Here is a 14862-nt window from a genome sequence, read left to right as displayed (position 1 = left end):
TTAGTTCTATTTCCATTTTTTATTTTTTACAGAACATTTCTTTATTTTCACTAAGACTTTCCCAGAGGACATAACTAAGCTTGTCACCGTCCTCCCCCCCCCCCCCAAGGCGCTAGTGCACTCGCTGCTGTAAAGCGGACACCAACAGTTTCAAGGACGGGAACCAACCTTAAATGGCAAAGAACACTTTCTCTCCGGATTATCAAAAAAAGGTTTAAGTAAAAAAACAAATAAAAAGAGTAAAGGGGCAATAATGGTGGTTTTCAGAATGAAAATATTGTTCATGTTCCATGACATACATTCAATCTTGGTTCTAGCGTAACAAAATGGAAACAGGATTGATATCACACAAAATGTTCACTACAGCATGCTGTGGGCACCTGTTCCAAAGCCCACCTCCAGCCCTTAATGCTTCCAACTCAAGTACTTCCCAGCTTGTTGGGCCTGTCGACGAAGGAGCACGTAGATCTTCTCTTTGATCCAGTCTTTCTTAGAAGGCTGATATATCTGTGTGTCAGCTCGGTAAACAAGACAGCTGAGATCTGCCATATCATCAATAAAATCAAACAACTGACTGATATTGTATGTGATGGCGCGGCTGTTGGGATTCATTCTTTTCAGATGTTCTTCATACATCTTACCAACACCTTCCATGCACTCATTCACAGACTCATAGTCGGCATAAGTCCTGCCTTCTGGCCTCTTGGTAGGCTGTACCAGCAAAATATTGTGAGACTCGCTCCCAGCAGCCGGCGGGCGCGCAGCTGCAGGGTGGACCAGGTCTGGGGCCTACAGTCAGGCCCCGGGTCCCAGCATTGGGAAGGGGCCTATTTCCATTTTTTAACTGAAAATATATTCTATTCAAACTCCTTCCTTGTTCAAGAGTATATTTGTAATGTAATTGATTTGTTTCAAGTGTGTTGTATTGCTACCACTTAGGGTCTTCTACGATAGCATCTCTATGTTTTAGCAGTTTTTTTTTTTTCACTCAGTATAACTTGACATAAAGGTTTTTTTTTTTTTTTTTTTTTTTTGGTTTGCCATTGGGCCATTTTTATCTCATATATAAAAATTACTACTTTATCAATAATTGATATTTTAGTTCATAAGTTCTCATACAACATACAAGCAAAAATACAGAAGATTCCTTTCATTTAAAAATGTTTATAAGTTATATATGCACTAAAAAGTTTGTGATTCCAAAAGTGGCATTTTTCCTATGCTCAGTGCACACTGGACATAAATGGTAGCAGGAGAGAGAGAGCTTAGTTTTCCACTTTTCACTATTTTTAGAAGTCAAAGAATCACAGAAGTTTAAATAAGCACATTAAAATGTTCTGGGCCTGCTAGACCAAAATCCCATTCCAGCTGCTATTCCAAAATCTTGTGTTTTAAAATGAACATCCTTACCTTTGCTTGCCAGATTCAGAAAATCATGCAAAAACGGTGGAAGTTCTGCTGTCCACCATCAATAATCTTCAGCAAGTCAGGAAGGGATGGATCCTCACAGGCAACACCTCCAAGTCTGACAGAAATGTGCCATGTCCTATCCTATGTCAAGTTGAGTTGTGAATATTGTTGACACCATCCAAGAAACAAAATGGAGTGTTCGAGTGTAACACAAGCCTTCATTTCTTCCTGCTTGTCTGCAGACAAGAGGAACAGAAGCCTCATACTCCAAGCAAGGCCTCATCTCAGAAGTGACAAACTGAATCTGCACTCTGGTAACCAAAGTCAATTTTTCTTAAGACTGCATTGTGAGATGCTGCTTTTTTATTGTAGTGAGAATGTAACAAGTAATGGCTCACATAGGACTCACTATTTCCTTAGTTAAGTTGGTTTGGCTGCCTCAATTATCTTATGCATACTTATATTCAGGAATAAATACAGAATGCTTGCAGAGTATTTCATATGTGCATGTAGAAATCATTTGATTTTTTTTAATTTATTTATTTATTAAGGATTTCTGCCTCGTCCCCACAACCGCTTCCCATTTCCCTCCCCCTCCCCCGATCAAGTCCCCCCCCCCCCTCATCTGCTCGAAGAGCAATCAGGGTTCCCTGACCTGTGGGAAGCCCAAGGACTGCCCACCTCTATCCAGGTCTCGTAAGGTGAGCATTCAAACTGCCTAGGCTCCCACAAAGCCAGTATGTGCAGTAGGATCCAAAACCCACTGCAATTGAAAAAAAAAAAAAAAAAAAAGAAATCATTTGTTAATATAAATAAAATCAGAATTTTAAATAAAGGAAAATGTTTATGTTTTGTAAGTAAATGTAGTATGAAATGATATTTCCTTGTTTTACTTGGAGTGCTAATAATTATCCATTATGACATATATGGGAAAAATAGTTCTTCTAACATAGCCTCAAATATGCCTATATTGGGTCCTTACTTGACCCCCACAAATGTGCATTATTCATTGACAAAAATATGAACAAATTTCAAGATAGCAAAGTATAAAATATTTCCCTATCATGTAAAATATGTCACACAAAATGTCTATCAGCATTTTGAAAGCATAGTTTATTTTCCTGTTACAGGGAGGAATTTTTTTTGTAATTTTATTTTTATTTAGAACAAAATAAGGTGATAGAAACCAAGGTAAACTGTAGTAGATAAAGGACCATGAAACCATCAACTGACATTCTAAGAAACAATGGTGAAATCACTGAGATAACAAACTTCCTGAGTCATGTTGAAATCAGAAGTGAGTATGTGATTTATACAAGTGAACGAATACACACCAGAGGCTCCTTGATTTGTCAAGTTGACATGTGGGTGCATTACTCTTTGCCAATATAAGGGCTTATTTCACATTTAAATATTATTTAATCAGAGTTAGAACTCAATAAACACTTCTCTTTATTTTGATAGTTTGGATAAATTTATGTACATTTAATAGTATATTTGTTCACACTAAAATTTAATTAATAAAATTTTAGCTGTAAATATAAAACAAAATAATGCTCTAAGTGGCCCAGAAAATTATGCTAATGGAATAATTAAACTTTATTTTATTGTTAACTTGATTCACTTTTATGTATGAAGAATTTGTAATGATACTTATGTCAATAAATGAATATTTTAATATTATCTCGCAATATACCTCAAGATATGCATTATATGTGGAAGTACACGTGTGAACATGTTCTTTATTTTTAGATAGCATCAATACAGAGTGTGTAACATCATTACTTTAATACTGAATAAAGAAAACAGTAGGTCCCTGGTTTCTGTATAAATAAGAATCATTATATATTATTAATATATTATTAACTATATATTAATCTTATATATTAAACATTATCTAGATGTATGGTAAGAACATATGTTGAGATGAAACATAAGACTCAGGTACCAAATGTTTTCATGAGTTTCTTTTTTGATTCCAAATATGAAAGCAGAATTTCTGTGCTAAGGTGAAGGTACCATCTCAGTAAAAATGGGGCATATTCTAGGATTTAACAAATATGGTAACAAACCTTACTTTATTCTGAATTTTTGAACTATAAGATTGTACATATCATTAGACTCTCTCCAAATGAGGTTCTTCATGCATAAGTTTTCTAATTTGTTAAGTTGTAATATCATGGCAAATTTCGTATAATTGCTGTTTCTAATATACAACTAATATAAAGACCTACTGTCTTATAGAAGCTTGAAACTATAGATATTTACAAAATAATAAATTCTTCTCCTCAAATCAAATTCTGATTATTTTATTAATAAATTTTATTAATTAATGAATTCATTAACGAATCTTCATTCCTTCCTCCCTCACTCCTTCCCTCCCTTCCTCCCTCCCTCTCTTCTTTTTGCCTGTATTTCTGCCTTTCTTTCTTTTCTTTCTCTTTTTTTTCTTACTGAGACAATGCCCTACTCTGTGATCATGACTATGCCTATAATACTGATTTGAACCAGCCCTTCTCAAATCTGCAATTATTTTTCTGCTCTGCTTTTGAAGAACAGGGATTACAGCTAGGACCTACACTGTGTAGCTGAATTTTTAATTGTTGTCTAAAAAAATGTTGTCTTAGTCACTTTTCTATTGGTTAATTAAACATGATTAAGGCAAAGTATAAGCTAAAGTCCGTAATTTGGGCTTATAGTTTCAGAGAATTGAAACTCATGATGACAGAACAAAGGCATGGTGGAGCAACAAAGATATTAAATAGTGGTCTGTAAATAATAGGCAGACAGTGAGAGAAAGAGAGAAATGAGACTGAGACAGACAGCGACACAGAAACAGATGGAATGAAAGTCAAGGAGAATTTTATTGTGTAAATGTACCACATTTTCCTTACCCATTCTTTGGTTGAGGGGCATTTAGGTTGTTTCCAGATTCTTGTTATGACAAACAATGCTGCTATGAACATAGTTGAGCACATGTCCTTGTAGTACAATTGAGCATCCTTTGGGTATATACCCAAAAGTGGTATTTCTGGGTCTTGAGGAAGGTTGTCTCCTAATTTTCTGAGAAATTGTCGTACTGACATTCAAAGGGTCTGTACCAGTTTATACTCCCACCAGCAATGCAATATTATTCTTTTTACCCCACATCCTCTCCAGTGTTTTGTTCTCGGCCATTCTTACAGGCGTAAGAGGAAATCTCAGACTTGTTTGGATTTGCATTTTTCTGATGACTAAGGATGTTGAACATTATCTTAAGTGTCTTTCAGCCATTTTAAATGCCTCTGTTGAGAGTTCTCTGTTTAGGTCTCTATTCCATGTTTTTACTGGATTATTCGTTCTTTTGATGACCAATTTCTTGGTACATTTAAACAATAGACACTACACAGCAAAATAATAATAATAATGACATCTTGATGTTTGCAGGCAAATGAATGGATCTAGAGAACATTATATTGAGTGACCCCCAAAGACAAACATCATATGTACTTACTCAAAAGTGACTTTTAGACATAAAGCAAAGAAAAACAGCCTATAAATCACAATCTCAGAGAACCTAGAAAACAATAAGGACCATAAGATAGACATACATGGATCGAATCTACATGGGAAGTAGAAAAAGACAAGATCTCCTGAGTAAATTGGGAGCATGGGGACCATGGGAGAGGGTAGGAGGAGAGGGGAGAGGAAGGGTTGGAAGCAGAGAAAAAATGTACAGCTCAAGAAAAATCAATTTTAAAAAGTTTTAAAAAAAGAAATAGCAAGGAGAACAAAGAATGAGAAACACAGAGACAGACAGATACAGACACATAGGGACAGACAGATTGGAAAAACAGAAGTATTTTGAAACATCATAATCCACCCTCATTTACACACGTCCTTCAATAATGCCACACCTACTAATCCTTCTGAAATATTTCCACCAACTAGGGAACCAATAATGCAAATATTTGGACCTACAGGATTCATTCTCATTCAAACCCTCAAGACTAATTTTACTTATTAGATAGATATAAATATAAATAGCATTTCATTCAAACAGTGTATTTTACGATTATGTGTGAGTATGTTACACCCTTAATATTTCTCTCGAGTTAAAAATAGATTGTCATTACAGTGATAATTTCTGTGGAAAATTAGCATAATTATTTGATAAGTTTGAGAGCTACAATACTTTAACATGCAATGTATTAGTGGGATAGACTGAGTGAATACCTTATTGAATCAGCAGAGCCTAATGTGATTTGAAAGTACTCACTGCATATATTTTTCGTGCAGTACTTAATTGGGTATGTTACTATGACCTCCTCACTTTTTCCTTCACTTTCACTGCCTCCCACAACTAAAGTCCAATAAAATGTAATTTTCTCCAATTGAAACAACAAACAGTAAGCAACTCTAGAAAGGTTTGTCCTTATCAATAACCATCTAATAAAACATAAACTTTTAGGAGTTATCCAGATACAGTCTCACTCTGTGTGTATTTAAACACACATGGCCATAAATACAGCATTTCCATGTGTAAGAGACAGAGACAAATACCACTAGAAACTGCAAGATTATCTTTGCAACTAGAATCAATACAAACACACAGCAAGTGGTAATAAGTGAAAGAAATGGCCTTATTCCCAAAGCTGTACTAACTTCCTTGAGAAGTGAAATGGCATGAAGTGCTAAGCTTTAAAATGATTCGGTTTTGCTTTCAAGATCATTAAGCTACCACAGTCATTTATAAAGCAATTAAAAATATCTACACTATGAGAAGCTCTAGATAAATGAGATTTTTCTTCTACTTGAAATATATAAAATCATTAAATATTAAGGATAAAATTAATTTAGAAATAATGAGCTTCAAAAAAGATAGTTTATCATTATTATATGACCTCATGCCTTTTCCTAATTCTCCAGAACACATCGAAAGTTGGTTATAAAGAAAGGATAAATCCTCCAGAGTTCTGGGAAGGAATCAATGATAATATTGTCACTTGTCTTCATTTCATAAACAGAAGATAAATAACTAATAAAGCCAATAAATGATAGCTATTATGACAACAACAAAATTAATAGTACCAAATTCATATATGCAAATTCTGGAATATAAGGAAACAAAACCATGAGTTTGTGACTGATACCATATTTTCGCAACTATTTCCTTGATGTCTTTAAATGATCTTGAAGAATCAAGTATTTGAAAATTCATGCCACCTATGTATGTGCTTCCATCGTAAAACAGAATACGTTTCATGTCTAGAGTACTACAAAATCTATACCATGCATTGTAAAGTTTTGAAAGACCTTTGGAGACTTTCGGGATATGTTAAATGAAACTTTCCTTCATAAAGAACAGCAGTAAGAGTTCCTCCCTCAGGCATGAGAATGGAAAGGATGAACTCCGAGAAAAATTACAATCATATTATCCTTGGATACCCCAGGGATAGAGCTGACTGAAACAGAAAAGAAATCTTTGGTTTAGTGAAAATAATAAATCTTTAATCAGTTTGAAGAGGAGCCATCGCTATCAGCATGTCAGACTGACAGAAAACTGTCAAAGGCTATATCACTCAAACCTAATGTGGAACTGGGACAGAATGACAGCAGTAGACAGAAATATAATCTCAGAAGTAGTGTACCCTTAAAGCTCCAATTAAGGACAACAGCAGGTGAACAAGAGTGAGTTGTTATGGAGCAGATGTACCCTCTTGATCCAATTTTATCTTTCTCTGAGGTATTTGCATCTGTTAATAAGACTCTCTGAAATAACAGTAATATTTATATTTGTCAACAACTTTACATTCAGCAAATACTTAAAATAGTGGAAACATTTCAGTTATTCTATATGGTGTAAATACTGAAATAATAAAAATATCAGATTACAAGAAAGTAAGAACATAATATTTACCCTAACCAAATATGTTGTGCTGATAGCTGCTAAGTAGCTGCATGTAATGTAAAAATTCTGTTGAGGCAACTTCTACGACTGAATGTGGTCATTATTCTATGGTCACGGCTATTGTCTCCAGAGAAAGTCAAATTGAGTGACAATGAATGAATGTCTTTGCTACATTCAATAACTTAAGGTGGTCTTTTGTGCATAAAATATTCTTTCAAAAGTATAATTTTGCCAAATGAAATAAACAGTCATAGGTTATTTAGTTTATTTAGGTTATGTAGATTAAATGCATTGTGTAAGGTAAAAGAATTTTAAAGAAGCATATGTAATTATCTTAAATAATGGTTTAGAAACCTGAGTTTCTTTTGAAGACTTTACTTAACATGCATCAAGTATTCAAATTAAACTTAAAAAAGAAAACATTGATAACAAAAGCCATAAAATGAAATATTAGTTCATGAAAGAATGTATTCTAATTTGAAAAGGGTTGTATGTTTATGAAAATTAAGCATGTGTGCATAAAACATTAAAAATAGGAAAAAGCAAATTACTAAGTGATACACATATAATAGACAGTGTCTTATATATTGGTTAGATTCTATCAAAGTGATTTAAAAACAAAAAGAAAATCACACACAAAAGTAATGCTTTTCTTAAATGATGGGATAACCTGCCTAAGTTTATAAAACTCTCTTTGAGTAAAGAGGATTTGTGAGATAATGAAAATATTGATAAGAGTTATATTGAGCAATAACTAGCCCCAATGTTCTACTTAACCAACAGTAGTAGGTTTAGGAGTTTGATTCGAAGAATCCCATCTGAATACATTCTTCTTGTAGCAGCACTAAATATTTACATAAAAATTCACAGTAAGGAATCATTGAAAGCTAAATTGAGCTCAGCTTTCCTTCAGCTATTACTCTGCTTCATGTGTAGGCTTGCTTCTTTGATGAATTCCCTCTGTGTACCACTATCGTTTTAAAGGAAGCATAGTTATACCTAAACCTAACCTCTGTTGTATTGAATCAATAAGAAAAGAAAATGTGACTAAGTCGTTGTGAGCATTATCTAAATTTCTTATGTTGTCTCTCTTCCACGTTGTTCCCTATGACTTCCTTATTCAATTTCTTAAGGCTAATTTTACTATTATTTGATATTTTAAGGCCATCATAATTCAATTTATCTTTTTGTTACATAAAAATAGCCAAACTATTTCCAATTGAATAATATGTTCCAATGTCTTTTTTCCAACTCATACACTGAACACAAATTTCCTAGTGAATTAGATAGTATTTTAATTATACAAATAGTATCTTCTCAAGAAGGATGCTGAATACCTAAAAGAAAACATTTGTCAACAAATCAGTATATATCTATTGTTTATCCTACTGTGATTTCTCAGAGTTTATTATTATTATTATTATTATTATTACTATTATTATTATTATTACATATATCTTGTACACTTATACAAGTAAATTGACCATGTCGTCATGGAGAAAATGTCACATAATAGTTAAGAATGATGTTGTATGAATTAGACTTCATTATAAATTGTCATTCTTGTTAATATGATTCCAGCAAATTTCAACAATATTAAAGAGTTATTGTTACAGTTATTTGAAATAGAATTCAAGCATTTGTATTATCAGATGGTTTTCCCAAAGTAAGTGTTCAATCTAAGTTGCAGCACTAGGTAGACAAGTTCTGATGACAGCTTCAACCATAGAAAGTGAGCCAAGATCTCAAATAAAATAGAATACGTTCTCGAGTGAAACTAATGTAGAAAATGTAATAAAGTACCAAATGTAGATTAGTAGAATAAATAGTTAAATTCATTTGATTAATAACTATAAAGAATTTGTGATGAGGAAAACAATGAGCCTCATGCCTAGAGCAAACAGTTAGGTAGTACGCAGCTATAATCTTAGCACTCAGGAATATGAAGCCAGGGGGATATTGCTTAGACAATGCTATTGGCTATGAAATCCCATGTCAAAGCAACAAACACATAACGAGCATTCCTCAAGTCTGAAGCACAGAACGAAATTGCCAAAAAAAAATCTATAGCTCTAAACAATGAAACACTAGAAAATACTATGTTGAGAAAGACAAACGAATTATTTTATATAAATATGGGATTTCTTTGTGTCTTGTGATTTCATCTCAAATATCTTTATTGTTCATATGTATTTAGAAAACAGTGTTAGTCATTCCAATAGATGGTCTGTCAGATATCATTCTGTTGTCTAGAGTCATGGAGAGTCTGCTCCTATGGTTCTGCATGACTAGTGACTTAATCCACTCCAGAGGGTCATAGATGGTATAGTTGTTGATCCAGGGCCAACGCAAAGCCCTGAAATTAGGCCTGAATGGGAGTTGAGTTGGTCAGTCTTGGTTTCCACGAGGACCACCCCATTCAGGCAAGGATCATGGTAGCTCTCAAGCATTGTGGGCCCAAGTTATAACCTGTAGCCCGATGTCTTGTCTGTGTGTCTGTGGTCCTACCATAGCTGGGTCTGTGTTGATATCCATGACCAGCATTACCACCAGTGGCCATGAGAGAAATGGCCCCAGTGGTGTAGGCATAGAAGAACTGGCCCAGACCCTTGATGGACCTGGAAGAACTGCTCACCACTTTGAATGCTGCTACAACAAAGTCTATAATTTTGAATTCCATTTTGCCTAATAAGGAGGAAGATGTTTCTGGTTGAAGCAAACCAGCACGATAAAACCACATTTGGGCAATAACATCTTCAGTGTATCAAAAGTAATGTACAAATTCGAGAAGCAAATCTATAGTACTATCATCTTGTTAGTACCACATGACCCTGGAGGGCTTGACAAGCAAAAAGAAATGATAGTCAAAATCAAAACCAAACAATGTGGGAAATACACAAAAATAGAATAAGGGCTTGGAGGCAAAGGAAGTGGAACAGTGGGAGTGGGGAGAATTACATGAAATCAAGGATTTAAACATATTGAATCCATGTTTAAAATGTAATACTGAAGCTCATTAGTTAATTGCAATTAATATGTACTAATGAAACTAGGAAAAGCACAAAGCTTGGTGACAAAGGATGGGAGAGTACAGAGAACAGCAATGAGAAAAATTGGAGAGTGTGGTGTTAGTCTTAACCTAGCAAAGAAGCTATGCTAGATGCTATCCCAGAATGTTATGATTGTCTGGGTAATAAGACTTCCTCTGTAACATTCACCTTCAAATAATGACATGGAGACTTAGTATTAATTATGAAAGCTTTATCTTAGCCTATATTTGTCTCACTAGCATTTATAACTTAACCCATTTTTTTTTTAATCTATAAAGTGTCACATTGCAGGTGACCTCATCTGTCCGTATTGCTCAAACAGCTTCCTACACTTCTTCCTGGTGACTCCACCTTCTTCCTTGAGTTTTTTCTTTGCCTGGAAATCCTGGTTGCCTAGCTATTGGTCGTTCAACTTTTTATTACACCAACTGCAGCAATATATTTTTACACAGTGTATGAATATTTGACAAAATTCTTGCTATATTTTCAGCTACTAATGAGTTCACTCGATGCAGAGGGAAGTACACCTGAAATATAATGTATAAATAAGAGCTCATACTGTAGCTCTGCCTGACCTTGAAGTCTCAGTTCTCCTCTCTTTATCTTCTGCATTATGAAATTAATAGTGTTTGCTACAACAATATGGATTGAAAAAGTTCAGGTGAATGAAAATATTTGAGTTATAAAAAATCATCAGAAGCTCATTAGAGATGAACCCACTGTTCTTCATAGAAAAGTTCATTACCAAAAGTCAGCCCTGCCAAAACAAAAAAGCATGAGCATTAAACAGGGATAGACGAGGAGAAAGAAGGAGAGTTAACTGTACTGGGAAGAACTTTATAGAAGACAAGGATCAGAGTAACCAGAATGTATTTGTGAAAAATTTGTGAAACTGATACATAACTCATTTAATTAATAAAAAGGAAGACACTGTAAAAAAAGATTTAGCAGGATTCAAGTTGCCACACTGGCTTTTAATCCTCTGTCTTCTGCAGCAACACAATACAGTGCTTCCTGTGCTCATGTATGGAGCAGCTATGTGGAGCTATAGATGCTCCGTATTGTGTATATGTAGTTAGCTCAAATTTCACAAACTAAGTCCTGCATTCTAGGCTTGATTTTACCAGCAACTTGCTCTGTTCTTAGATGTGACATACAGGAAACCTGCTTTGAAACTAATGTTGTGTTCTCAATTTGACTGCATCTGTAATCAACTAAATCTAAGCTGTTAGGTGCAGTTTTAAGAGATTTTCTCAGTCAGATTTTAGGAAGAAAGAAGACTCACCCTAGATCAAGGCCACATCTTTAATGACAGTCCACATAAAATGCCATATGAGAAGAATACTTTAATCTTCGTCTGCCTGTCAACACTCTTGTTCGGCAGTTTGTGTATCCTGTTGCTAAGCACAATATGAATACAATTAATTTCCTCACAGTTCTAATGTAGACTGAAAACAAGAAGATTTTATGAAATAACTCTCTTGTATTGAACAGCTACTGAATAGCTACCAGATACTTAATTTTCAGTTGTGAGTCAGTGCTGGAAACCTGGAACTACATCCTGTAAGCCAGTTCCATAAACACACACACACAGGGGCTGGAGAGATGGCTCAGAGGTTGAGAGCATTGCCTGCTCTTCTAAAGGTCCTGAGTTCAATTCCCAGCAACCACATGGTGGCTCACAACCATCTGTAAAGAGGTCTGGTGCCCTCTTCTGGCCTGTAGGCACACACACACAGACAGAATATTGTATACATAATAAATAAATAAATATTTAAAAAAACACACACACATACATATACACACACACATACACACACACACACTTATGTGTGTGTGGGTGAGTGATTTATTAAATATATATATAGATATATCAATATATAACATACAGATATTGGATATAAAATATGTATCACCATATATATACATATATATAAATATATATATATTAAAATTATCAGTTCTATTCCTTTCATGATCCCTGACTAATACACATGCTATCCAGACTCAAATCTTCTTAGATACATTCCATCATGTCTAAGCACTGATTTCTTCTTGCCAAATAATTACTACAGATTTCCATTTGGATACTCTGATCTTTATGATTCTTCCAGAATTCTCTTCTGACTACATTCTACATATCAGTAGGTTTTATTGTATATTAAGTCCATATTAAAGATATTATTTGGATAAGGATTAAAGTCAATGAAGTAATATCCATGGGATTCACTAGTAAAATTCAATTGTTGCTTTATTGATATATTGATCAAATTAGTTATTGATCATTTCAAATGTCACTGATAAAGATTAAGCTAAAACTGAACTACAATTTTTTAAATGAGTTATACATATTTTAAAGTTATTAGTATATAGACTTCTGTCTTTGGTAGCTAATGGGCTATGACTAATGTCTTTTTCATTATCCTCATAGAGATGTTGATAAATCAAAGAATCAAGTGATTTACTCTGGCTGGCTATCAATAGACTCATGCAAAATGCATCCTGTTCTTTTCTCTATGAATACAGAGTAAGAGAAAAACTCCTCCACTGTGGGTTTTGCAGACTCATATGGCCACTTTGGAAATCAGTATGGGGCTTTCTCAGAAAATGGGGAATCAATCTATCTCAAGACCAAGCAATATCACTCTTGGACACATACCCAAAAGATGCACACACATACCACAAGGACATATGCTCAGTTTTGTTCACAGCAACATTATTTGTAATAGCCATAATCTGGAAACAGGCAAGGTGCCCCTAAGCTGAACATGGATAAAGAAAATGTGGCACATTTACAAATTGGAGTACAACTCAGCAGTAAAAAACAATAACATCTTGAAATTTGCATGCAAATGAATAGAACTAGAAACATATTCTGAGAAACACTAGTATATAACCGACTTTCTTCTGAACTCATTTCAGTGTGAACTTAGAACTCCCACTCTATTGAAATTATTTTCCTAAAGAAACAATATTTTCTTCACTTCAGCAATACGTCTCTTGTAGAACTAACTTTTAAACCACAGCTTTCTGAAATTTGTAATATCAGAAATGTTTTCCTCAATTTGCCTTTTAACTGCCTTTTCAAATCACATCATTGTTTTTGTTTCCTCATGTGTTTTTATCAGTTCTCCTCCGTCTCCTTCCCGACCCATCCCATCTGCAATATGTAGTTTCTACTCAATTGACACATTCCCCTACAGTGATGCTATTTACCACCATAGCTATAGCAAGTCTTTATGTATAAAAGATTTTTTTTTTTTTTTTTGGTTTTTCGAGACAGGGTTTCTCTGTGGCTTTGGAGCCTGTCCTGGAACTCGCTCTGTAGACCAGGCTGGTCTCGAACTCACAGAGATCCGCCTTCCTCTGCCTCCCGAGAGCTGGGATTAAAGGCGTGCGCCACCACCGCCCGGCTGTATAAAAGATTTTTGAGTATATTTTTTTACAGTTTCTGGAGAGATCGTTGTATATGCCTTCCTCCTTTATAAAGTCTATACAAACCTCATTTAAATATAAAGGCACTAAAGACAGCAGATATAGAATAAAATTCTTATCATTGTTAACAAAAGGTAAATATTATTATGCATCATTTAAATTTATGTATCAGAACCATAGTCAGAAAAACAGTATGGTGTTGGCATAAAAGCAGACACAAGAAAAGTGCAATAGAGTTCAAATCCAGATATAAGTTAGCACAATTGTACTTATTTAAGTTATGACAAAGTTGTCAAATTAGACACTGAGTAAAAGACACCATCTTCGATAAATAAATTGAGACCACTGGATTTTGAAAATGTAGAAAATTGAACATAGATGTTATCTTTCATCAAGGACATCATAAGTTCAAATGAATTCAAGATCTCACACACAAGACCTGAAACTGATAAATAAAAAAAAAATATGGATCACACTTCAACTTACAACCACAGATAAGGACTTTGTGAAGAGCTGTCCAATGGTACTTCAAAAAGACCAAATGAAATTTACAATGCTTCTTATGGCAAATGGACCTATGAAGTAAATGGATAGGCAGTCCAGAGAATAGTAGAAAATCTTCTCTAGCCATTCATTGGAGAGATGATTACAGTCTAGAATATGCAAATAACAAAAAACTAAACATAAAAATTAAGAACAGGGTATGAAATTAAATTGAATATTCTCAATAGAAGAAATGAAAGCATAAAAATTAAGAACAGGGTATGAAGTTAAATAGAATATTCTCAATAGAAGAAATAAAAGCATAAAAATTAAGAACAGGGTATGAAATTAAATAGAATATTCTCAATAGAAGAAGTGAAAACATCTAGGAAACAGCTAAAAACAATCTCAACATCTTAAGCTTGCAGAAAAATACAATTTAAGCATACTTAAACAGTAAATCTCAATGCATACAGATCTCACCATTATTACTAAAATGAATGACAAAAATTTTGGTGTGTTTGTGAATAAAGAAATACACTTAAACATTGTAGGTGCTAGTGTAACTGGTCACTGTGGAAATCAATCTAGAGG

General features: G+C 34.2%; 1 protein-coding gene across 1 annotated transcript; it reads right to left on the bottom strand.

Moving 5' to 3' along the window:
• Positions 1-405: 405 nt before the first annotated feature.
• On the bottom strand, positions 406-9980 carry LOC121441849 (enhancer of rudimentary homolog). Its single transcript, XM_041643170.1, has 2 exons — positions 9809-9980; positions 406-764 (listed from the first exon to the last, which is right to left on the bottom strand). Exons 1-2 carry the CDS (start codon positions 9978-9980, stop codon positions 406-408), a joined length of 531 nt encoding a protein of 176 aa, XP_041499104.1.
• Between the last annotated feature and the right edge of the window lie 4882 nt (positions 9981-14862).

Source organism: Microtus oregoni, unplaced genomic scaffold, assembly GCF_018167655.1.
Source record: "Microtus oregoni isolate MIOR12 unplaced genomic scaffold, Mior012 000082F_ref0000272, whole genome shotgun sequence".
NCBI classification, from domain to species: Eukaryota; Metazoa; Chordata; class Mammalia; order Rodentia; family Cricetidae; genus Microtus; species Microtus oregoni.
The sequence above is the reverse complement of the archived record's forward strand: the minus strand, read 5'-3'. Positions and strand labels throughout refer to the sequence as shown.